The sequence below is a fragment of the Mastomys coucha genome, unplaced genomic scaffold (assembly GCF_008632895.1).
Source record: "Mastomys coucha isolate ucsf_1 unplaced genomic scaffold, UCSF_Mcou_1 pScaffold23, whole genome shotgun sequence".
Lineage (NCBI taxonomy): Eukaryota > Metazoa > Chordata > Mammalia > Rodentia > Muridae > Mastomys > Mastomys coucha.
Genome location: NW_022196906.1, coordinates 70,738,597 through 70,765,767, shown reverse-complemented (window position 1 = coordinate 70,765,767; position 27,171 = coordinate 70,738,597). Strand labels below are relative to the sequence as shown.

Below are 27,171 nucleotides of genomic sequence, written 5' to 3'. Positions count from 1 at the left end.
GGGCATCAGATCTCATTACAAATGGTTGTGAGCCACCATGTGGTTGCTGGGAGTTGAACTCAGGACCTCTGCGAGAGCAGTCTTAACCCACTGAGCCATCTCTCCAGCCCTGGTTTTAATTGATTGTTAAGGAAATAAAAGATAAAAGAAACTAGTACCCTCAGAGCTCCCAGGGACTAAACCATCAACCAAACACTACACATGGTGAGACTAATGGCTCCAGCAGCATATGTATAGCTGAAGATGGCCAAGTTGGTCATCAGTGGGAGGAGAGGCCCTTGGCCCTGTGAAGGTTCTATGCCCCAGTATAGGAGAATGCCAAGGACAGTAAGCAGGAGAGGTTGGGGTGATGAGCAGGGGGAGGGGGAAGGGAACAGAGGTTTGTTTTTCTTTTTGTTTTTGTTTATTTTTATTTTATTTTATTTGTTTCCTTTTTTTCAGAGGGGAAACTGGGAAAGCAAATATCGTATGACATGTAAATAAAGAAAATATCTAAAAAAAAGGAAATAAAAGATAAAAAAATCAAGATACTTTGCATTTCCAGACTATAATAATAGTAACCAATTATAAACATATATTATAATATTAACATACATTATAATTATATAGTATGTATTTATATATTCTGTTTGTATATTAACATAATATATAATACTATATATTTTAATATATAATAAAAATATAATAATATAACTGGTATATAACTGTATTTTCTCTATAATAATTACATATCACAGGTACTTAGGGCAAGTGGGCTTTATTAGTGAATATTTATGTTTTTCATAATTCCCTTTTTCTGGCAGTACAATAACCACAGAAGTATTTGGATCTCACTCAGCCTCTCACTTACTGGACTCCAATTCTGTCTATACTCTCTTTTAGTGTTGCCTAGATTCTTTTTAAATTTGTGCATATTGGGTGTATACTACAGTGAGCTCGATGGCCGTGCTTCAGACATGGGCACGATGGGCTTTATTCATGTCCAGCTCCCTTCCGTGCCTCTTCCCCTCACTGCAGAAGCATTAGTTGCTTTTCTTCTTCTTGAATGACTCTCTTCATTCTTCATCCACCATCCATGGGTTCTAGTATGCTACTATAAAATGACTAGACCAATGTCCTGTAAACACAAAGATTTTAATATATGCATGGTTTCAGTTAATAGACAAGTATAAGGTACAAATACCTGAGGTTCCATATTACTAATTCCAAAGTGATAACTAGGGTTCAGGCTGCTAGTGTACACTTCAAAAGCAAGAGACAGACCTGACATAAAAAAAAATAAATAAAAATCTCATATGTCAACACCGAGATGTTAGCAAATGCTTCTTCCTGACTGGACACTTAAGAGTTAAAAAGAGTCCAAAGTTCTAGCTTGAGGGTTTCTGTGTTCTGTGCCAGAAAGTCAGCATTTTCCTTTGTGAATACCAAAATTATGCATTATTTCAAATCCCTAAAGGAAAGTTAATGCATAAAATAGTTTGGATACCCATACTCTTTTGACCTGACTGTATAAGAATTATAGCCATTATAGCTTTTCACCAAACCCTGTTTCATCTCCTTTCGGGATCCAACTACACAGTAGCACCTAACTGTGCTTAAACACTGAGAAGTGCATAAGCAACCCCATATGAGCAACTCAATATGAGCCATTTCTCAAACAAGTGTTTTCAGAAACTATGTGGCTTTTTCCTTTCAAACAATCAAATGTGGATGACATTGAGGCCTTCAGAAATGGCAAGCCATGAGCAAGAAGACACTGGGTTCCTAAACGATCACATGAGCACAGAAATAAACAAACAATATAAAAGTAGGTAAAGCAAAACTCTGCGCCATTATCCAACTTGATCTGTAGTTACTAAGTTCCTAGCTACAGTCTGCCTTTTGGCTCATTTCTTTCTATGCCCTATGTTCTTGTTCTCTTCCTTTTTTATGGCTGCTCTTTTATTAGTTGGCTAATTTTTTAAATTATGTTTTTGTCTAGAATGGTAACAATATCTTGACTTCTAAGTTATTTTGTGGTTGCCTGTTGCTATAATGCCCTTCTTTAATTACTGTTGCTATAATGCCCTTCTTTAATTACAGTTACCTTCTAATAACTGTAACTGTGGAAAACACTCATGACTGTTTGCTTTTAACTTCTTTGTGTATCCATTACCCTACTTTTTACTTTTGCATAGATTATGCCATACTATTAATTCTATCTGTGCATGAGCACACACATGTGTGCCATGTGCATGTGTGTGCCTGTGCCTCTGTGTGTGTGTGTGTGTGTGTGTGTGTGTGTGTGTGTGTGTGTGTGTGTTACATGATCATGAATACTATTGGCTATTGCCAGCAGAGGTCCAAAGAGAGTATCAGATCTTCTGAAGTTGGACTTAGAGGCGATTGTTAGAAGACTGGTGTGAGTGCTGGGAACCAAATTCTGAGCTAACTCTCTTAGCTTCTGAGCTATCTCTTAAGGTCACTGTTAAATCAATTAAAACTTTGAATTTATTTTACTATTCTCATTTCTGGACTCTCAGAAGGAACACGATAAGAATGGCAGAGATTTGGGTCTTTGCCTTAGTGAAAAGACAATGTGTGTGTGTGTGTGTGTGTGTGTGTGTGTGTGTGTGTCCAAAAAGAAAGATGAATTAGGAAGAGAGAACATTACAAACCAGAGTAGGAAGTTTTCCCTAAACACTTACAATAGAGTGATAAGTATTGCAGAAAATTAAGAAAGGTAGCAGTTGGGGGTATCCACTGGTTTTCTGTCATTGACAGGCTCTGAAATAAATAATATCATCATTATGGCAGAAGGAGGTAGAGCTGTCAGTAGATTGAGAACTTGAGAAAAGGTGAAGCTGGCATAAAACCCCACCCCCTAATCAAGAAGCTATTCACAGTGGTAACTGCTGAAAGATGGTTCTCTTCAAGAGAGTGGTGACTTCCTTGACAATACTCTCAATACTCCATCAAGTTTGTACAAAGCTGGGGAGTGGGATGGGTGGAAAGAAAAGTAGCCAGCTATGCAACTGTGTAAACAGCCCCCACCCAGGCAGAGACCCTGGTGTGATTTTATAATGATCTGAAAATTATCACAGTTTTACAATAAGGTGATAGCTCCCCTCCCTTCCCCCCTCCCCCCCGTCTCCTCCCCCCTGCCCAGTGCAATTGCTCAGTTGATTAACTGACTTTAACAGAGCTGCTGCTCTACAAGGCTGCAGGGATCACAACTGTTTCAGCTAAGGGCTGATTCAGAACAGGCCTTGTTTCTGGCCTGTTTCTGGTAAGAGGTAAATAACTTCCAATTCTGAAACAGATGCTGATGTGAGGCCCTCTAACACTGAAGCTACGACCAATTGCCAATAAACACAGGCAAAAGACGGAGCAACAAAGATGGGAATTGATTAAAGGAGAAAATAGCTGGAAATCCTGTGTTTTGGATAGAGGGTAAATAGTGCTACCCATATTGACAAACAAGAGCGGGCTTATGAGACTGTGCAGAGCAGCTGCCTGGAAAGAGTCAAGGCAACAGGCAACAGATTAGCTCAAGCACCACTCTCTTATACCTGCACAATATGGCATCATACCTAGAAAGTAAGTATAGGGCTACAATATATACAAACTCCCAAGTGCAAATGTGTCTGCACATGGAACAACTGGAGTGGATCCAATCCATGATGCAGCACTATATCACTATGAATTTGAGCATGGAAAAAATAAACAATTCATTTTGTTTTACATGTTCAATACCTGTTTTCCCCCATGGACATGAACCATATTTTCTTAAATATACATTCTCATCAAAATCGGGTTTTGGAAACTGCTCTGTATGTAAGTAAGTGTGTGTGCGTGTGTGTAATGTGGACTGAAGTTGATGACTTCAGTTCGTGGCAGTCATATGTACACCTCAGATCTGAAACAGGGCAAAAAAAAAATATTTTCGAGATCTCTCATGTAGAAACTGCAGTCAGGCACAGTTTTGTGAGCAATGGCAAGCTCAGAACTTCAGTCCTTAGCAAAAAGGGCAGAAAGCAAGACTGAACCAAAAGTGAGCCTTGGGCTCTTCAGCCCCAGAAGCAGCCCCACTCTTTTATTTATAAAACTGTATCTAATTGAGGCTGTGTTAGCTCCTTTTGACTACTCAATTATCTTAGGAGAGTTGCTGCTATTTGTTATCCAACAAGTACAATTGAGGAAATTCAGACACATGATGTTTAATAATATCATAAAAATCACTACATGTTTGATAAGACATAGCACTGAGGTTCAGGACTGATTGGGACGATAACTTCCCAGTCTCTGCTCTTGTTTTGTGGACTTCCTTCAAAAGGCTTCCAGGAGCCATCCGGGCTTCTTCTTAATGCACTGCTTCTATTTAAAGAAGAATGAATTGACTATTGTTACAAAGTGTAGTCCCTAACATATCACCAAATTAATATTTCAAGTGAGAAGATATGTCTCAAATACACATAAGCACAATACACAGCAGAATATGTAAGCTTAGGAGAACTACAAGCAAAGGTTTTGAGAAACAATAGTAAGATGGGTTGGATAGTTTGCAGTAGAGAAGGGGTAGAGAGAGTAAGTCTGGTAGAGTCTGTATTTAATTGGGCTTTCGGGGGAAGTTCGGCTAGGGAAAGGGGTATCCTACAGATTGGAAATGGGTGAATTTTAAAGACACAGATGATGAGTTGAAATTGCTTCACTAGGAAGACTTGAATCAGACTCGTGCTGGACGATTCCATGGAGAATAAAGTACAGTCCTTAACCATGAGGCATGCTTCAAGTCTTTCCAAAGTCTTTCCAAAGAGTATGAGTTTTACCTTCTAAGAAATAAGACATTTGATGGTTTACCAGTCCTTGCATCTCCAGTAGCATTTGTTTTAGTCCAGTCTCACTAGCAAGAGAGCAAGAGGGACAGCCGTTAAAGAGTGAGGCATGTGTGAGTAGAAATAATAACTGACTAGTGCAAGATATCATCGGACCATTGATGATGAGTATTTAAAATGAAACAACCATCAAAAATCAATTTGTTAGAAGTAAAATGGAAATAAACTTGTGAGTTAAAATAGTATGTGGATGAATGAACTGGGACTGTCACTAACAACCCCCCTATGGTTTGTAGCTCAAAAGCTAAGTCAAGCAGGATGCACTGACTGTGGTAGGATAGAGAAGCCACTCCAGTGACTGAGGTGGAGTACAGTCTCAAATGTAAGTACTCAAAATAATAACGCCTCTATTGCTGAAATACAAAAAAGCAATCTAAACCCATAGAAGGAATTACTTCCATAATGAGTGAGGTCATCAACTTTGAAAGAATTTGCTGCAAATACTGAGATTAGTTACTTCCCGAGTGCTGTGATAAACACCGTAACCAACATAAGAGGAAATGGTTTGTTTGCTTGAATAGTCTCTGTCACAGTTCACGGAGTATGCCAAGGCACGAACTCAAGGCAGGAACCTGGTCTGTCTCTTCCTCTAGTCATCTCTTCCTACATTTCATTGATTCTTCAATGTTTCCCATACAAAAGTCACAGGGTTTTATATAACGAAAGTGCTCTATCTCTTGTACTCTCAACAGAAAACTCCTAGGAAACCACTCTTTTGTAGATCCATCTTGAACCCCACATGCCAGTTTCTGAAGCCAGTGCACTAATGTAGAAGGCCTGAGTGTGCTGAGCCACGTCTGCCTTCTTATCTAGGAATTACATGAGGAATAGGGAAAGATGGTATAATATGCAGGCTCTCATGAAGACATATGGTAAAAGAGAGTAGAGAGGAAGATAAGGAAGATAAAAGTCGGAGCAACCTAAACAACACAAATTTGGTATATATTTGAATATATATAAATATATACATGAAATATATTCAATATAAAGTTCAACACCAGGAATAAATTAGAGGTCTCAGGTATCTCAATAACTCTTAATTTTAAAGACTAAAACAGTACTGATACTGGTGAATATTGTTTCTACCACTTACCAGATATTTGGAGTTCCTACCACATGTGCATTGGTAGCAATTATAAAACACACAACCTGTCATATAGCTGATATTATAGTGAGGGAGAAAGCACTTCAAACTACTGTCTTAGTTAGGGTTTCTATTGCTGTCATAAAAAACCATGACCAAAGTAACTTGAGGAAGAAATTGTTTATTTCTTACAATTCTCACAGGTCACACTCCATCACTAAGGAGACTCAAGGTAAGTCCTGGAGGCAGAAAATAAAACAGAACCATGCAGAAATGCTGCTTACTGGCTTTCATCAGCCTGCTTTCTTATACCGTCCAGGTGTAAGGAATGGTACTGCCTACAATGGGCTCAGCCCCGCACAATAATCATTAATCAAAAAAATATCACACAGACTTGCCTACAGGCCAGTCTTATGGAGGCATTTTCTCAGGTAAACATCTCTCCTCTGAGATATATCTACGTTTTTGTCAAATTGACATAAAAAGACACAACGGCTAAGCTTCAAAATTATACAATGATACTGGAAAATGTGTGACAAAGATGAGTTGCTAACAGAGAGTTTGTCAAGGGTCAATTTTTTAAGACGTATTTGAGTTGAGCTCTGGGTAAAACCAGAAAGTAAGCTACTAACAGATATAAGTAACAGTATCACCAGGAAAAATGAGCAAAGTCAGAACATGTGTCTTGAAGGGGAAAATGTTTGGCGTTCTTGGAGTGTAATGAGAAAACAGCTGTGCCAAGAATCAAGGAGCAACAGGCATCAACTGCTATAAAACAGCCCCAGACACATAACAGAGCTGAATCTCATGGAAATGATTTCTTAATGAAGTTAGTATCATTTGTGCATCAGGGTAGAGCCCCTTCACAAGTCCTTCATTGATAAGACTATGTCAATATCATTGTGAATCAAGCTTCTTTTCACATCACAAAGAAGTTTTCTTTTTGATAGGTCACACTGTTCTGAATAAGTAAGACATAGTTACCAAGGAACTTGCAGTGGAGTCAAAACTCACTGGAAGACACTGACAAATGGGGTCATATTTATGTTTATTTTTCACATACAATGTATTTTAAAATTTTTTATTTGTAACAAATTGTGGTGGTCTTAAGAATATCAGAAATGAAGACTATATTTACATGATTTTCAACTTACTTTCTGCCCCTCTGATGTTTTCCTTCCCACCTTCCCTTCTTTCATGATTGTTAAGGGTATGTATATACATATACAACTTGTGTGAATGTATAACATACTGAGTACATTTAGTGTTGTATATATGTACACGAGTATAGGGCTGACCACTTAGAATTGGAAAACCATCAGGGTTCTTTGCTCTGGAAATAAACCTAATTTTTCCTTTCCCTGCAGCCAATAATTGACTGTAGCTCTATATAATGCTGAGGAATTGTGAAATTCTCCCCTCTCCATCGGAACGTTTACTGGTATGGCCATTATACAAGTCTTGTTTAGTGTCAGGCAATTGAGTTTTCATGGATGCAGCATTCCTGTCATGTCTAGAAGACACTATGTTGCCCTAGAAATACTGGTCCTGTGGCTTTTACAATCTTTCCACTCCCACTTATTTCACGTTACCTGAGCCTTGGGTGTATAGAATGTGTTATGGGTCTTGTAATTGGGGCTGGATACTACATTCACTTATTCTCTGAAGGTTGACTGTTGTGGATCTGTACTATAATCTCTGTCAGCTGCAAAAGGATGAAAACCACATTTATCCATGGATATAAGGACAAGTGTTGAATAAATATGTGTGTGTGTGTGTGTGTGTGTGTGTGTGTATGTGTGTGTGTGTATGTACACGAGTGTAGGGCTGACCACATGTATTGGAAAGACAGTAGTAGTTGTTTCTACTCTAGACTCTAAGATACCTACAGCCATGGTGGTACATTGCACCCATGTACATGGTTTACAGTACCAACCATGATTTCCCTCTTATTGACAGGCCTTTATTCCAATTAGACTGCTATTGGTAACCCTCAAGACATTAGTACCACCACAGCAGCACCACTGAGTATCTTGTCAGTGCTGGTCACTATTGTATTTCATGGTCAGTGCTGGTCACTATTGTATTCCATGGTCAGTGCTGGTCACTATTGTAGTCCATCGTCAGTGCTGGTCACTATTGTAGTCCATAGTCAGTGCTGGTCACTATTGTATTCCATGGTCAGTGCTGGTCACTATTGTAGTCCATCGTCAGTGCTGGTCACTATTGTATTCCATGGTCAGTGCTGGTCACTATTGAATTCCATTGTCAGTGCTGGTCACTACTGAATTCCATTGGTTTGTAGCTGAGTACGACTATGGATTACGTTTCTCCTGGCAGTCCTCAGGGAAGAGGCTTCCAGATTAAGACCAGGTTGGCTCCTCCAAGTCCTGTGTGGTATCTGCAGTAATCGGGTCTGCTCTCCAAGTTCTTGTTGTCAACCAAAGGTAATGGCAGTAGCCTATAATGTCTGGGGGTCTCTTGAACCAACTTAACCAAAACTTGCAGGGATGTTGCCCTTTCTGCCACTGGAGCAATTGTAATAAAATCTATAGTTCTTGTAGTATATTATCACTGTGTGGTGAAACTCCACTAAAATTATAAATATATACACATATATAAGTAATGTGTAATTTTAAGCAAGCTTATAAAATAACATTTCTCTATTGTGGGGAGCTGCAGCTGCTACCCTATACATATATATTGAACACCTGGTCTCCGGCCAGAGCAGAGAGCATTGAGGTAAACAAGCCTTAGTTGGAAAAGCTGTGTGCCTCTAGTTTATGATGCAAGCTGGCATGATTTCTCGTAGCCTATTATGTTTTGCCACGTAGCCTATGCTGATTGGGACCAGGGAAAGTATTTAACCCACAAGGGCTGGGGGCTGGGGAGAGATTAGGAGTAAGTATATAGATAGTAAGTAAGATGATAGATAGGAGTAAGTATGTAGGGAATAGAAGTAAGTAGATATAGAAGTAAGATGTAAAGATAGAAGTAAGATGTAAGGATAGAAGTAAGATGTAGGGAATAGGAGTAAGTAGGAAATAGGAGTAAGTAAGAAGAAAGTAGAAAGATGTAACTAGTAAGATGTAAGAAGAAGATATAGAAGAATATAAAAGAAGCTAGCTAGCTAGAGAAGAAGTAAAAATGAAGGTTCCTGATTAAACTGCATGGAGAAGGGCTTGGTGTTTGCCTCCTTATTTCCGCTGGACGGGTAAGGCGGCCGACACTCTATAGCTTTTCAAAGACACTTGGCATTTTCTCTCCTTTCTCATTCTTCCTTTGTATTGTCACCCACTTCTCTAGTTAAGCCACACCATTTCTGCTCTTTTATAATACCTGCATCCTATGAACTCTTTTTTCTAAAACACATTCTTGCCTTCTGTCACGGTCCCTTTCTACTTTCTTGGCTCCCATGGTAACTTCAGGTTATATATTCAGGTAAAGGGGTCTGAAGCTCAAACATACAAATAGAGGTGAGCACACATGTGTTTGCTTTCTGGGTCTAGGATGCCTCAAGTAGGGTACCATTTTCTAGCTCTTATTCTTTATCTGCACATTTCATTGTTTCATATTTTTGTAACTAAATGGGATTCTATTACATATATACACATCTATATTTGTACCTGTCTACTTCACATTTTCAACATCCATTCAACTGAAGGACACCTAGGTCATTTACATTTCCATGTTTCTGTGAAAAGAGTGGCAGAGAACATGGCTAAGCAAGCACATGTGGTGGAATAGAACATAGGGTCATCTGCACAGATGCCAAGAAGTGGGAAAGCTGGGTCGTATGGTGTATCAACCTTTACCTTTTTCAGAATTCATGCTGGTTTTCAGTGTGGTTGCAATGGTTTGTTACTCCACCAACAGTAGGTGAGGGCTCCCCTTGCCCCACATCACCAGGTCTTCTTGTCAGTAGTTTTTGTGACCTTAGCCATTCTAACAGTGGTGAGATGAAATCTGAGAATCATGTGATTGCCACACCCTTTTAGATATTTCTTAGTCATTTTTATTTCTTCTTTTTTTTATTAGATGTTTTCTTATTTACAATATCTCCTATCTCCTTTCCAAGGTTCCCCTCCCCCACCAAAAAAAAGAAGAAAAAAAAATAAAATAAAAAACCCAAAACTAAAACAATCCCCTGTTCCCTCCCCCATACCCCTGCTCACTATCCCACTCCCTCCTGTTTATTGGCCCTGGCATTCCCCTACACTGGGGCATAGAACTTTCACAGGGCCAAGGTCCTTTCCTCCCATTGATGGCTGGTTTGGCCATCCTCTGCTATACACATGCTGCTGGAGCCACGAATGCCCCATGTGTACTCTTTGGTTGGAGTTTTAGTCCCTGGGAGCTCTGAGGGTACTAGTTAGTTCATATTGTTGTTCGTCCTAAGGGTCTGCAAACCTTTCAGCTCCTTGGGTCCTTTCTCTAGCTCCTTCATTGGGGACCCTGTACTCAGTCCAATGGATGACTGTGAGCCTCTACTTTTGTATTAGTCGGGCACTGTCAGAGCCTCTCAGGAGACAGCTATCTCAGGCTCCTGTCATCCAGCACTTGTTGGCATCCACAATAGTGTCTAAAGAAATTAAAGACTTTCTAGAGCTTAATGAAAGTGAAGCCACAACATACCCAAACTTATGGGACACAATGAAAGCAGTCCTAAGAGGAAAACTCATAGCTTTAAGTGCCTACAAAAAGAAACTGGAGAGAGCATATACCAGCAATTTGACAGCACATTTGGAAGCTCTAGAACAAAAAGAAACAAATTCGCCCAAGAGGAGTCAAAGGCAGGAAATAATCAAACTCAGGGCTGAAATCAACCAAACAGAAACAAAAAGAACTATACAAAGAATCAACCAAACCAGGAGCTGGTTCTTTGAGAAAATCAACAAAATAGATAAACCCTTAGCCCCACTTACTAGAGGGCACAGAGACATTATCATAATTAACAAGATCAGAAATGAAAAGGGAGACATAACAACAGACACTGAGGAAATACAAAAAATCATGAGAGCCTACTACAAAAGCCTATACTCAACAAAACTGGAAAACCTGGATGAAATGAACAATTTTCTAGGCAGATACCAGGTACCAAAGTTAAATCAAGATCATCAGATCAACGATCTAAACAGTCCCATATATGCTAATGAAATAGAAACAGTCATTAATTGTCTCCCAACCAAAAAAAGCCCAGGACTAAATAGCCTTAGTGTAGAGTTTTATCAGACCTTCAAAGAAGACCTAATACCCATACTCCTCAAACTATCCCACAAAATTGAAACAGAAGGTACACTACCCAATTCGTTCTACAAAGCCACAATTACTCTTATACCTAAACCACACAAAGACCTAACAAAGAAAGAAACTTCAGACCAATTTCCCTATTTCTTCTTTTGTGGATTCCCTGCTCATGCCTGCCACCCATCATGTAAAAACAATATTGTTGATAGCACCATGTTTATTTAGCTTTACTTATTCATTTGATTTGTGACACTTGCAGCTTTTAATAAAGAATTGTTCTTTCCTCTTGAGGATCAATGATTCCCATTGACTTTTGTTTTGTTTTGTTTTGTTTTGTTTTGCTGAGACAGGGTCTTTCTGTGTAGCTCAGGCTGACCTCAAACTCTGCCTGCCTGTCTGCCTAGTACTAGTGTTAGGATTTGTACCTTTGTATATGCCACCATGCCCAGCTGATTCCCAGTTGATTTTAACTTTCTTTATTTGTTAGAAAATAATTCCATCAGCTTAGCTATTTGTTACATAGATAGCATATGATTGTTTATGAGCAAGTGAAAATGTGGCCTGAAATTTAAATCACTGTGTTTGGTTTGGTTTGGTTTGGTTTAAGTGGTAACTACACTGGTTATCTGTTCCAGATTCCTTTTAATAAGAACAGTTTTGCATTGCAAGTTATTGAATTGTCAAGGATGGGACAGTGATCAATACCACCACTTTACACTGTGGGAGATGGAGGCTTTTGAATGTGGTCCTCATACCATCATCAATAGTTTTCAGAACATAAAACCAAGTGAACTTAAGTAAACACTCAACAAAAAAAGCACACACATTTCCTTTGACAAGTATTTCCCATGGCTATTGTTCAGGAATTCTTTTACACAAAAGTCCTGTTTGGGTTCAGTATTTTGTTCCACTTAATAAATTTTGGCAGAAAAGTTGCTCTGTGGAATCACAAAATCCCTGCGTACCCAAACAATCCCAAGCAAACAGAACAAAGCTGGAGAATTTACCATTCCAGATTTCAAGACGTATTCTAGAGTCTTTTTATTGGGTTGTTTTCTAGGTGCTTTGGGGTCTGTTGTTTATTTGTTTGTTTGTTTAGTTCTTTTATATTCTAGACACCAATCCTTTGAGAGATGTATAACTAACAAAGATTTTTCTCCCACTCTATAGACTTCCTTTTCAATCTTTAGGTTGTTTCTTTTGCTGGACAGAAACTTTTTAGTTTTACGACGGTTTCACTTTTATTTGTCATTTGTTGGCCTTAATTTCCAAGTAAGTGCAGCTCTATTCAGAAAGTCCATTTTAGAACCTGTAGACTTTTAGAGTTTTAGGTTTCACACTGAGACCTCTGGTTCACTTGGAGTTTATTTTTTGAGCATGTGCAAGGTGATAGATATAGATATGGATCTAATTTCTTTCTCCTACATGTGCATGTGTAATTTTCCAGGTTCTTCTTGTTGAAAATGCTGCCTTCCCCCCACCATGTGTTTTGACACTTTATCATAAAAGAAATGTATTTCATCACATGTGCCCCTGTTCGGGTGTTCTATTTTGATTTATTGATCTATATGTGTGTTTCTGCATCATCAGGACCATTCAATTTTGTTACCATAGGTCTGTAATATAACTTGAAATCTGATATGACTAGCCCTCCAGCTTTGTTCTCTTGGTTCAGGTTTCTGTATAGGATAATACTTCATATGAAATTCATAAAAATACACAATTTCACATATTTTTCTATTTCTGTGAGAACTGTCTTAGAATTTTTGTGTAGGACTGCATTGATCTGTAAATTGTTTACAGTATAACTCGTCACTTTCACAATATTAATTCCACCAGTCTATGAGTATGGGGGGGGGGTCTTCTTTAAGTGTCTTCCTCAATTTCTTCAAAGATTCAGTATTATCACTGTAGATGTCTCGCCCTCCTTGTTTAGGTTTTATCCCTATGTGTTTTCTTTTAGGATATTGTGAATGGGAATTTTTCTATGATCTCTTTCTCAGCATATCTGTCTTTGGTATACAGAAAGACTACGGATTTCTGTAAGGTACTGTTTGCATACCATGAAACTTTGCTAAAAGTGTTGACTACTTATAGTTTTCAGGTGGCACTACTGGGCTTCTTATACACAGTGTCATAACATCTGCAAATAGGATGACTCCACTTCTTTCCCTATGGTATGCCTTTGATCTCCCTTTCTTTTCTTTTGCTCTAGCCAGGCCTTCAAGCACTGTATTGAAAAGCAGAAGGAATAGCATCCAGTCCTGTCTCCTTCCTGATCTTAAGGTATTGCTTTGAGTTTTCAGTCATTTAGGATGGCGTCGGCTGTGGCTTTGTCAAATATTACTTTATTTTTGCAGTATCTTCCCTCCACTTCCTATATTCTCTAAAATGTGTATCATGAAATTTTTTTTAAATTTGTCTGTCTTTATCACATCTGTAGAAATGCTCATATAATTTTAATCTTCATGTCTACTATATGATTTATTTAATTTATTAATTATGTATGCTCACCCATCTCTGATTGTTGTAGGTGATCATTTTTATATATTTCTGTATTATGTTTACATGTATTTTATTGAGAATTTTTGCATACCTCAGATACAAAAGTGAGTGCTGCTAAACATGTTTAGATGTCAAAGGATTATCTCTTTTGATTTTGTTAAATAATCATGCAAAGTATGAGTTTTCACTGTAGCAGTTTTCACATAGGGCTTGTTTTTGTTGTTTCTCGACTCCCGGATCTCCATCCCCATTCCCTTTCTCCCTTACATCTTATATAGTCTTGTCCATAGTAGACATGACATATAAATGGTAATTGATTAAAGTAAACTTTTTAGGCTTCTGGTAGATTATTATCTACCAGAGAATTTTTGAATAGTTAGAATGTATTTCAAGACGTGGGCATTGTTTATTGAGATGTAGGCCTCCATACTTCTCAAGAAAAAAAAATTTCCAAAACAAAGTTCTAAATATTTATAAGGCATGGGATCTTTTAAGAATCTGCAGCAAACATTATACATTCTTCATAGGAAAAAAAACAAAGATATCTCTCAAAATGATGTACATTGATCTTAACCATGACAGAACACTTATCTAAATGAGGCATGTTGAATTCATTTCACTGTTACCATTATCCAAATGGCAGCATTATGCCATTACTTGTGATTTTGCTAATTCATGTATCTTAACATTATTTGGGTTGGTATTGTTTAAACCAGCATTTTCTCTCATTTACTGTGATGCCAAGTTTTAATGTCAACAGTATTTTTTATCATCATAATATTAACATGATTTAAGCATTTACCTATGTATAGTTAGAAAATTTCTATGAGTCACATAATATATATATACTTTAATATCATCTCATGAAAGAACACTGCATTGTGCTATCCTAGGCTTTTCCTTCCATAGTACTACTACAGAATTTGGAACCAAAAGATCACTTGACTCTTATACCCTATGTGAAAAAAAATATATACAACATAATTTATAGACAAGTAGAGTACACACCCTAAAGAGTAATGACCCATGGTGTGTTTTTAGACTTCTATACTTTTTTTAACAGTAAAGTTTTTTGAAAAGTTCTTCTAAATCAAAAGAAGAAACATGTGAGATTCATTTGACAGCTTTTTGACATTTCCAACAGTAACAAATGTACTATGCTTTAAAGTTTAAAAAAGTAATATTTCATATTCAGCCACTTTGCTGAAGTTGTTTATCAACTGAAGGAGTTCTCTGGTGGAATTTCTGGGTCACTTAAGTATACTATCATGTCATCTGCAAATAGTAATATTTTGACTTCTTCCTTTCCAATTTGAAAGGAATTCCTTTGAATTCCTTTGACCTTTTGTTGTCTAATTGTTCAGGCTAGAACTCCGAGTACTATATTGAATAGATAGGGAGAGAGTGAGCAACCTTGCCTAGTCTCTGATTTTAGTGGGATTGCTTCAAGTTTCTCATTTAGTTTGATGTTGGCTACTGGTTTTCTGTATATTGTTTTTACTGTGTTTAATTATGGGCCTTGAATTCTTGTTCCTTCCAAGACTTTTAACATGAAGGGGTGTTGAATTTTGTCATATGCTTTTTCGGCATCGAATGAGATGATCATGTGGTTTTTTTTTTCTTTGAATTTTTTTATGTAGTGGATTACATTGATGGATTTCTGTATACTGAACCATCGTTTTGATTGTGTTCTTGGGTGTGGTTTGCAAGAATTTTATTGAGTATTTTTGCATCAATATTCATAAGGGAAATTGGTCTGAAGTTTTCTTTCTCTGTTGGGTCTTTGTGTGGTTTTTGGTATCAGCGTAACTGTGGCTTCATGGGGGCCCTAATGGAGGAGTTAGGGGAAGAAGTGAAGGAGCTGATGAGTTTTCAACCAACAATATCAACCAATCAGACCCTCCAGAGCTCCCTGGGAGTAAACCACCAGCCAAAGAATACATATGGAAGGACACATGACTCTTGCTGCATATGTAGCAGAGGATGGCTTTGTCTGGCATCAAAGGGAGGGGAGACCCTTGGTCCTGTGAAGGCTTGATGCCCCAGCATAGAGGAATGCTAGGGTGGTGGGGCAGGAGTGGGTGGGTGAGTGGGGGAGCACCCTTGTAGAGGGAGGGGATGGGTGTGGGATGGGGGATTTCAGAGAGGAAATAGGTTTCCTTATGGCTATTTCAAAAGGCTTATAGTGTTAGTTATCTCTCTCATTTCCTCCTCAGCTCTGCCTTCCCATTCTCAACTCATTTAATCCTTCTTCTTCCTATTTTCTTTCCACTTTTTATATCACAGTATTCTATCTGAACTTCCTTGAAACATATGAAAATGAGTGGGGGAAAAATCCAGAAATATATTTACTGCGCAATCAATCTATATAACTCTTTGGGACTTATACCCAAAAGATTCTAGACCTCATCACAGAGATACCTGTTCTTCCAGATTCATTACAATAACCAGGAAATGGAGACAGTCTAAATTTCCATCAGCTGATGGATGGATAGAGAAAATGTTGTCTATTGACACAATGATATATTATAAAATTCTTAAGAAAAGATGAAATTATAAAATTCAGGGGTACATGAATAGGTCTGTAAACAAACATATTGAGAATGCTCAGACCCAGAAAGACAAGCATCACATTTTCTGTCATACATGGATATCAGCTTTGAACCTCTAGATATCTATGTTTCAACTAGAATAGGGGCTAAGAAACCAGTAAGGAGTAATGGGAGAGGAGAACTTAACACTAGTGTCTTATGGAAAGGATATTTTATGAAACTACTTCTAACTATTTGCTTCTACACGTGATCAAAGTGATAAGCATAAGTTACATATGAGTGCTTAGTCCTAAACAGGGCATGTCTAACATCTCTGAGCCTTAGGAACGTCACGTCACAGAAGGTGTGAAAATAATGCAAGATTCTGAAGATTAAAAAGGAGTGTGATGAAACACTGTCTTCTAGAAATGACTGTAGCACTCAGAAACTCAAAGGATTTGTGATTACTTCCCCAAGACCTGTCCAAGACTGGACATGTCAGTACCCCATCATGGATAAAGAGGGGCCCACAAAGCCCTATTCCTTATGAGAAGCTATACCTTTATATAGTCACAGCTCCTCAGTGGTGTGGCCACTGACATGCTCCTCTTGATTACATAAACAATCCTTCACCCATGCCATGCAAGCAGTCTTTAACACAATGTGTTACAAGAAAGAAAAATGAAAGGAGGAGGGGTAGCTTTGGGGAAGAAGAACAAGTTCTGTGGGACCAGAAAGAAGATGAGAAGATAATGGGACATAAATACAATCAAAGTGGTTTTTATACTTAAAAAATTATGAGAGAAAAAATAATACTAGAATAATAATTTTGATTCCTAATTGTGCTTTTTTGCTTCCTTTTCTTTTTATTACATTTTTTAATTTTCTGAAATGTTAAAACCTTACCATTATTTATAATTTTTGTAACTAATGACATTTCTAAACTTATGAACAGTTCTTGAGATATACTTTGTGAATTCTAAGTAGTACTGAATTAGTTTTTGTTTAAATAATATTTAATCATGGTTATTACTTTTTAAATACCTTTCTGTGTTTCTAAAGAAACATTTTCTCCTATGATCTGATTATCCCAATATTAGATATCATCTTCTCTCTCATTCACTTTCATATAAATCTTACTTTAGATTCTATTTGCAACAGTATTAACATGTTTTCTTAAAACTGTTCCACACATTCTTTTACATACACATGCCCCATTTACATTCACATGTTGTGTCATCTGATACAAGGTCTGTCTGGTTTCAAAGCCCTGGCAGTTGGCCTCTGCTGCATGCACCACTGCCACTGCCAATGAGGGAAGGAAACTATTCTGTATGATATTTTTGAGACCTTGCCTCTCTGAGATCCCAGATTCTACTCAATCGATTTATAATGAGTGAGGTAGATATTTGACCATGATTATGCCTTGCACATTTTATTATTTTGACTAATCTAGAACATTACAACCAGATGTGCATGGAGGAAATTAGTTCTAGGGGAAGCTTGACAAGTAAGGGGAAAAAAACCATAAAATAGTCTCAGCTGAGGGGAGTGAGTGAGACAGCAAGTGCCAGAGACACTGGGCCCAGTTCTCTGAGCTGAGTTGACAATCTGCCACAATGACTTTGTTTGGCCATTTAAATTTCCATTCCCTCTGGCATGGTAGTAAAGAACTGTGTTTCTGTTGTGGCAGTTTACAACTGGATACACGTGACAACCCTTGATCACTGTCCAGTCCGGCACTCATGCTGAAGGCATGAGACTCAGCCTGTTTCTGTCCTCTTTCCTGGCTTTCATACTTAATCACTCATGAGATCTTATTACTACCATGTTAAAACACGCCGTCCCCCGTGTTATTGTAATATGTTGTTGATATGCTAAGGTATTCAATAGCATTTATTTTGTCCTATGCTGTGTAAATATATCTCATATAGATGTGTTAGAAAAGGTTTTCTACAATATGAGTCTAACATGCCATCATCTACGTCCTCCCTAAAACCCTTTGTGGTTCTCAGACACCTGAAAAATGACACTCAGTTAACACTGAGATTGGTTAGGACTTGGCACTAGAATATGTAACCTGACTGTTTATCATTGTCTCATTTTATGCATGGTTATTCTATAATTTGCCATTGCCCTAAATTATATGTTTCAGCAATGCAAAAATTCTTATAGATTCTCTCACAGTGCTCTTAACTTTCTCGCTTGGAATCCCTGCCGGTATGTCAATGAGTTTTTCCTTAACTTAAAGCATTTGCTTCTCTCCAAAAAGTGGTGTGACACCAAGGATGAGCTGTCTGATAGGTTGCAACACTGAGGATAAGCTCTCTGATAGGTTGTGACACCAAGAATGAGCTCTCTGACAGGTTGTGACACCGAGGATGAGCTCTCTGATAGGTTGTGACACCGAGGATGAGCTCTCTGATAGGTTGTGACACCGAGGATGAGCTCTCTGATAGGTTGTGACACCGAGGATGAGCTCTCTGATAGGTTGTGACACCGAGGATGAGCTCTCTGATAGGTTGTGACACCGAGGATGAGCTCTCTGATAGGTTGTGACACCGAGGATGAGCTCTCTGATAGTTTGTGACACCGAGGATGAGCTCTCTGATAGGTTGTGACACCAAGAATGAGCTCTCTGATAGGTTGTGACACCGAGGATGAGCTCTCTGATAGGTTGTGCAATGGCAAACAGTCATCCCTAAACATGTGGACACATAAGCTGCATTGAAGTGAGTTGTATTTATAAATTTACAAGCCTATTATATTTAACAATAACAATTAATATGAGTCCATGAATTTGAGGAGCGGTTGGAACATGGGAGCAGTTAGTGGAGGAGAGGAGGGGACAAAAGAACATTAATAGAGTTCTCATGCACTAAAATCTAAAAACTATAAGGTGAGATGCAGCTTTATCCTTTAGACTCAGTACTGACTTCAGAAGTCAGCCTTCCACTAGAAAGGCAAATGATATTCTTCAGTAATATTATTGATTTCAGTTATGGAAGAAACAACTGAGAGCTGAAGAATGGAGTCAATGGAAAGAAGACTAACACCTCCAGATGCTATTCATATTTCAGCTTTACGGATGAGGACAAACAGGGAGCAGGCAACTTTGATAGTTTGTCCAAAATAATGGAGTAAAATATTCATCTTAAATGCTCCTATTTTAGAAACCCAGCATTTAGCTATCATGTGACATGTTGCCTTTCAGAAGCTAAAACCCAGAGACAGAAACAGAAGGGGGGAAATATCTAGTGTGTCAGAAATAATAGATGTGCTTTATTTGCTCTAACTTATTTATTTATAAATGTATTTCTCTATGAATTGATTTATTTTATCTAGACATCACAAATGATTCTTGGGACTGGGGGCAGGGGAGTGGCCCTTGAATAGTATATATGTGATGGGTAACTCTATACGGGCCTATATTCATTGTCAGTAATTCTTCTGTAATCCTCTTTTCTGAGCTTAAATTCATGGCGGTTGTGGTTAGAATATAAAAATTTCAACACATATATTCACTCTGAAAAGAAAGACCTAGTGACAGAAGAACCAGAAAAAGGCTGAAGAAACAATCCAGGAACAATAAGAACAAGGAAACTGACCTGCTAAGGGGGGCAACCTGAGTACTGACTCAGCTCTGAAGTACTGACTCAGCTCTGAAGTACTGACTCAGCTCTGAAGTAGAGGACAGTGAGATGCTCTCCTGACCTGTTTTCTGTTGCTGTGACAACGCAGTGACCAAAACCCACCCTGGGAGGAAAGAATTTGTTTCATCTTCTAACTTCCGGGTCACATCCCATCATCACTGAGGGAAGCCAGGGCATGTTCTCAAGGTAGGAACTAAAGCAGAGGCCATTGAGGAAGGCTGCTTACTGCCCTGCTCACTCTGCTTCCTTGTGCTACCCAGAGATGGCACCAACCACAGCGGTCTGATATCTCCCACATAGATAATTAATCAAGAAATTACCCCTGAAGACATGCCTTCAGGCCAATTTAATGGAGGAAATATTTCAACTGATGCTTGACCTTCCCACATGACTTTAATTTGTGTCAAGCTGACAAAAACTAACCAGCACAAACAAGGAGTTTGTACCATGATCTGTTTCACTGTGATGTAGTTTTGTGTATCTTGTACGGACAACAAGATATAAATAGCTTCTAGAAAGACAGCTGTTTGTTTAGAGACAGAGTGATTAATACAAGTTCTTGCAGGTTAACACATTCACACCCTAATATATCTATGCAGTGACCTTATAGGTCATTTATCAGCACTGTAAAAATATATAACTGCTTCTGTTATTTGATTTCTTGATTATCTGAAATATGTAATACAATGAAGGTGAGAACAGGAGGCTCTTGATCCAGCATGGAGGGTAAACAGAGAGAGCGAGGGAAGGGGGATTGAGGAGACAGGGGATGAGAAAGCAGTTATTTGCCACTGTTTGCTGATTTTCACTGGCCAAGTGGAACCAATGTAAAAGTGAACAAATTATAAAACCCACGTGTAAACAAAGAGCACAGAGGGCTGCTCCAGCCCTTTCGTCAATGCAGGTGCATATTCGTATTTTGGTACCATTGGGAAATAAAATGCTATTCTGTATTCAAATGCCATTAAGTTATTTACAACTAGATCTGGAAGTTTCATATTTATCATCATGAAGTTTAAAGCCAAATGTCCCTTGTTCAGGAGCACCAAAGATTAACAGATTAGAATGTTTTCCACATGTCCATTTTTACTATCAAGAGAATTTTAAAGAAGTTTTCCAGCTTCCGCAGCTGAACCAGATGTCAGTGGATTCCACGGAGAGATGAAATTGGCAGAGTAGCCTTCTCATAACCCCAGGGTTGTTTTATCGGGGGTCAGTTTAATGTCTAGGAGCCATTTGTTGCTGAAGGCTATAAAGTTTTGGGGTCTGATCTGCCACAATTAAAAAAAAATCTGCTGACTTGCAAAACCAGCAGTATTTCTTACAACTTTTCTCACACAGTGCTGTAATTGATGCTGATGTTGGCGGAAGGACAGTAAAAGGTCTCGCTTCCACTGCATGTTTCCGGTCTCTCGGTTCAGAAACATCAGCACAGACTATTTCATCAGCCACAGATTTTGTTGTGCAAACATGTCCTGGGGGCTCTATTTACCCGACTGGTCCCTTCACAGTGTTCTCAACTGGCTGAAAGATCCAATGGATACTGACTAAAATAAATTTCAGGGTAAAAATAATGTTTTATTAGATTTTAATTGATAGTTTGGTTCAGAAGACTGTGGCCAGAAGTCCAACTGTGGTTATTATGACATACCTTACCCTCCTTTATTTTAAACTCTTAAATCTCTGTCACCTTAATTATGAAAACATATTTTTAAATAAACACACACTTTTAAACATAACCTACTTCTCTACTCCTTGTACAGTTTGAGTAAGTGAAGCATTTTTAATACTTTGGATTTTCCTGCAAGCCCTGTTTGGCCATATACTATTCTCCTCCAGAAAATTCTAGAAATCATTCCATGTATCTTCATAAAGTATCACAATTTATAATATTTGATTTTGTCTTGTTTGAATCTTTATAGGTTGGAGCTACCGCTTTCTGTGATCTTTGGAATTTTCTCCGGACATGTCCTTCAGCTCCATTACTTGTTCCTTGATCATGTTCAGTAGCTGATAATCCTGACTGAAGCACCGTCATTTCTCTTAGTGCGGGTCTGTCTGTCTTTTAACATTTTTTGTGAACTATTTCTTTGATTCTGTGCATGTGTTTACAGTCCTATTATTTCAAACATTGTCTTTCTCTTCTCTGAAGGTAAGCAGTGAATGAGTCATATCTAAGTCTGACCTGGAGAGTCTTACATTTTTATAGCTGTATTAGGATATTTATATTACTAAAGCAACTGTAGAATCTGCTTTAAAAATAACACAGATCTTATTGATTTTTACATTGAATAAAAAGATCAACTTAGTGAAAACTGTCCATTGCCAAGTCTTCCAAACCAGAAATTTAATCTTACAAGTTATTTAAATCTTAGTTCCCTACATACTATGATCCTGCTTTTCATGGAAAATCAAGCTTATTGCAAAACTAATGTCACTTTTTAAAAATTTTAATGATAGTATAATCATAAATTCATTGCTTCATTTTATAATGATTTTTGCTGTTAAGTATATCCATATATGGAGCTGGAGAGATGCCTCAGTAGTTGAGAGCACTGGCAGTTCTTCCAGAGGTCCTGAGTTCAATTCCCAGCAACCACATGGTGGCTCACAACCATCTACAATATAATCTAATGCATTCTCCTGGCATGTAGACTCATACATAAAATAAATAAGCAAATCTTAAAAACAATATCCATATAATATTATGAGCTTTTATGTGCTGTGCTTGTATACTGTGATATTTTTATATATTCTGATTTTAATAATTTTTCTAAAATCTCTTTGGAGATTGAATATACAATTAGGATATCTGGAATGATAATTGTTTTACTTTATCATTTCTCTGTCTATGTCTTGTACTTCTGTTCTGGGTAGAATCTTCTACATTGTTAATAATCTCAATGGTTCTTTTATTTTTCTTTGTTTTCAATAAATTTTTTCATATTCTATATTTTGATCATATCTGCCCAACTACTTCCAGATCTCCTTCACTGCCATTGACACCCAATTTTATGCCCTTCCTCTCTTCTTCTCCTTCTCTCTTAAAAATAAAACAAAAATGAAAATCATAGCAAACAAAAAAGGAGTAAGACAAAAGCAACACAAAACAAAAACCAAACAGCCTCCCTCCTCCCCACAACAAAAACCACATGGAGTACATTTTGTGTTGGCTAGTGATGTACAGAATGATGGCTACTTCTGACCATCATTGCTCTGGATTGTGGCTGCAAAACCCAGTGACACTCCATTGGAGAAAATTGATTTTTCCTTCAGGTATCAACTGCAAATAAATTCTTGGTTAGGAGTGAAAAAAATGTCAATGATTTTCCAAGTCATTTGAGATGATCATAAATCTGTTTTCCTTTATCGTATTGATATATTATAGTGTCTGATTTCTGATTATTTCTACTGATCTAAAAATATTAAATGGTTGTAAGAATCAGAATAAGAGAATGTCTTTTGAAACAGCCTTTCATAAAAATGTCTACATAAACAAGATCTGAACAGTTGCAATATCAATAGACAGATCAATGTGGAAGGAGAACATATGTCATGGGGTCCCTATTATAAACAAAGAACTACAGACAAGTAAAGACTGATGAGAGATGGAAAATTAGCTTTTCCAAGGATGAGTGCCTTAATTGGCTATCCAATACAAAATTGTCAGCCCTGAAATCATATGCATACAAGCAACACTTTAGATGGATTCAACAGGTTGTATTTATATATTTATGCATGTATACCTATCCAAGACAGAGGCTGAGAGAGAAAATGGAAGGGGAAAATGATAACCTAGGGCAGGGAGATTGGGAGGGAATTACCCTCTCAGGGATGAAGGGGAGGGAGTCTGCGAGGGGGAACAGGAGGAGGACATCATTTGGGATTCAAATAAATAAATACATAAATATATACTTTTACATATATGCAAGTATTATTATTTTTAAAATAAATGCATTGGTAATGAAGAGTACAATGTCTCATGACTACATAAATATCATTTTACATTGGGGTCTCTGCAGCAATGCCTGCTTCTAAAGTAACAATTTTCTTCTCAAGGTCTGGGGGCATGAATCAATCAACAGAGTGGACCAGGACTTGAGTTTAGATCCTTAGCACCACATAAACTCTAGGCATGATAGTGTGCCTCTTTGTGTGACCACAATGCTGAAGTCTAACTTAACGACCTGCAAGTGCTGAAGCATCCTGTATCAGAGATACAGAGATATGTAGAGAGCAAGCAAGGATGATAACTGAGAGTGGAAGATAACTAAGAGAGACTGCAGTCCTCCACTGGTATGCATATGTATATCTATGCATATATGTGCAATATATATATACATATACATATATATATATATACATTTGCTTTTGAGGCCCTTTTATTTTTTCCAAAGGACCCTTTTAAAAATTTATAACTGCAAAACAGTTGCCATACATTCTGCCATAAATAAAAACAAACAGTAAGGCAGGACTACATAAGCAAACTGAGAATGAATGTTTTTCAGAAAATGTGAAAATGTTTTACAATCATAAGCCATCCAGTTTTTAAAATAAAACTGTGGAAAACATATATATATATATATATTGCACATATATGCATACATAAAACATACACACACAGACACACACATAGAGAAGACAAGTGGGGAAAAGAGGAAGGGAGGGAGAAAAAGTGAGAAAAGGAGGAACAGAAGGAGGGAGGTGAGAACAGAGGGAGGGAGGGAGGAAGACTAGGAAATACTTTACATATGTTTTATTTTTCAATGATATAAGACAAATTTCAAATCAGTAGTGGAGAAGAAGTACAGCTCGATTTCATTGACTTTTCTGATGTGGAAATCATGTTCAGCTAAGTCACACTAGATCATGCTTCATTGGGACAAGCTTGCAGTGGCACTTCACAGGCCGAAAGGAGGTTCCGTATCAGATTCTCTCCATGCTAAATGGGTATATTCACTATACTCAGGGGAAAGTGAGCCTCTAGGTCCCATTCCTCACTAGTACCTTCCTACTAAATGCAGATCTCATCCCTTGTCGAAGGAGTGTCTTTTGTAGAAGGAGAGTGTCTGTTACACATACGACCACAACACAACTCCTGTACCTAAGCCACAGGGGGCATTGTGAAAGAGAAAGCAGAAATGTGCTAAGGACCAGAAAGTCTGGTCTGAGACTGTAACAAGCCTGCCTACACAGGGCCTAAACCATTCCAATACTGGTTGATAACCCAGTGTGGGTGGGGCCCCACCTGGAGAGGAAAGGCTACAAGCTATTAAGGCTGAGAGTAGGAGTCACTCTACCCCAGGATAAACTCCTGATTCTGTTATCCAAATATCAAGTAATCGGCCCAGAAACACACATGCAAGCCACACCGAATGGTCTCGGGCTTGTATTTTTATGTTTATTGGACTGGTATCTTGGTAATAAACATGATTTACTTTGTGGAAAGGTAAAATCTGTGCTTTATTGGATTAATCAAAAATTACCCTTTGAAAGTTGCACTGCTTTTCTTATAGCTGAAGCATCTACTAATACTCTGTGTCCCACATCATTTTCGAGGAGAAGTGTTCCAATGTGTCCGGGTAGGAAAGGAATAAGTGCTGGAGAGTTTGCTCAGTAGTTAAGAACACTGGCTGCTGTTTCAGAAGCCCGGGGTTGGATTCCCAGGACCCACGTGGCAGTGCATATCTGTGTGTAACTGCAAAAGAGGGGATCAGATGCCCTCTGTTGACCTCAGGGAACACCAGTCATACACACGGGGCACATAGACAGAGAGGCAGGCAAGACCCTCACGAATGAGAAATAATAAAATGAGACATTTTTGTAAGAAAAAGTAAAATATGTTTACAGAACAGAAAATCTATTCTATAGGCTCTGACTTTCAACTGAAAAGAGTAAGTATGGGTTATATAAACAAATGTCGCCTTCAAAAATGCTTACTAAAGTAAAAACATTTTCAAAATCATGAGCCTTATTTAGTTATCTATAGTTACTGTGAGAGCAAATGAAAAGGAAACCAAGTTTCAAACACACCCTTTAAACCTCATTTTTTAACCTCATGAAATTAGAGTCATAAAAATATTTCCCATATACTACAGGAAAAGGTTTTTCCCAAGAAATTTCTCAAGGTATGCACATGCTTAATATAAATACTTTTAATGTTTTAGTTATAAATAAGCTAAGCTTATCTTAGAATATTTTAGCTTCATTATTTGGATAATTTTTCTCATAATTTTCTCATAGGTTGACAAACTCTATAGGTTGATTTGAATAGGTGAAAGTAATTTACAATATTGCAAAATGTCCTTACAGTGCAGAGAGCAATTTTATATAACAGTATCAGTAAAGGTTAAATTCAAAGTGCAAAGGTAGTAGTTAGAGAGTTCAGGAACTGCGAGTCACACACTCTGGAGCCCCTCCTTGGAAGCCGCCAAACGTCTCCAGTTGTTTATAAATCTCTTCACTGTGGAATGGACTCTTCAGTACAAATTATCTGTGTCAACTGTGATGAATTATTGTAGGTTGTTCATTGAACTAAATATTTACTGAATACCTTCTGGGGCAATCTCTACCCTAATAGGTGCATGGATAAGCACTATGAGGCACAATCATTTTTATAGTATTAATTTGTATGTTTATGTATGTGTATGTGTGTGATGTGTGAGTGTACTCCACATATGTTCAGGTGCTAGTGGTGCCCCAGGACCTAGAGTTACAGATGGTTGTGAGGGGTCAAACAGAACCCAGGTCTTTTTAAAGGGCACCAAATGCTCTTAAGCATCAAGCCATTTCTCTAGCTACATCATTTTCTTCAGTAACATTTTGACTTTATTATATAAAATGTGAAAATCATATTAATGTACTTATGCAATAATCAAATTTTAGCCCATTTAATAAATTTCAGTTACATTGACTTAATTTTTAAATAGGTATAAACACAATAACTACAACTAATGAGTTTTCATATTAATCATTTCTTATAGTTTTGTCTAATTCTGGGGTATATACACAATTACTCAGAAACCATGGAGATTATAGCAGCTTGTGCAATCCTGGTCCTAGTTGTAATTTGGCTTTGTTTTGTTTTTACCAATCAAGCAGTGTGGAAGTCTCATGTGGCACCATATCCTATAATCTCAGCACTCCAGAGGTGGAGGCAGGAGGATCAGGAATTCCAGATCATCTTTGCATATTTAAGAAGCTTGAGTCTGGTACAGAGCTAAACAAAGAATTCTCAATTGATGAACACCAAATGGCTGAGAAGCACCTAAAGAAAT

The 27,171-nt window shown here is 37.8% G+C and overlaps 1 protein-coding gene across 3 annotated transcripts in view; it reads right to left on the bottom strand.

Moving 5' to 3' along the window:
- Positions 1–27,171, bottom strand: part of Hmgcll1 (3-hydroxymethyl-3-methylglutaryl-CoA lyase like 1) — a 127,402-nt gene that overhangs the window by 16,736 nt on the left and 83,495 nt on the right. The window contains exon 8 of one of the 3 annotated variants that reach the window (XM_031343695.1): positions 4,189–4,356. The exons of the other annotated variants lie outside the window; for them this stretch is intronic. Coding sequence (XP_031199555.1) covers positions 4,309–4,356 — 48 coding nt within the window. The 3' untranslated portion in view covers positions 4,189–4,308. Of the gene's footprint in view, positions 1–4,188; positions 4,357–27,171 lie in introns of those variants that run through there. 3 annotated transcript variants of the gene reach the window in all.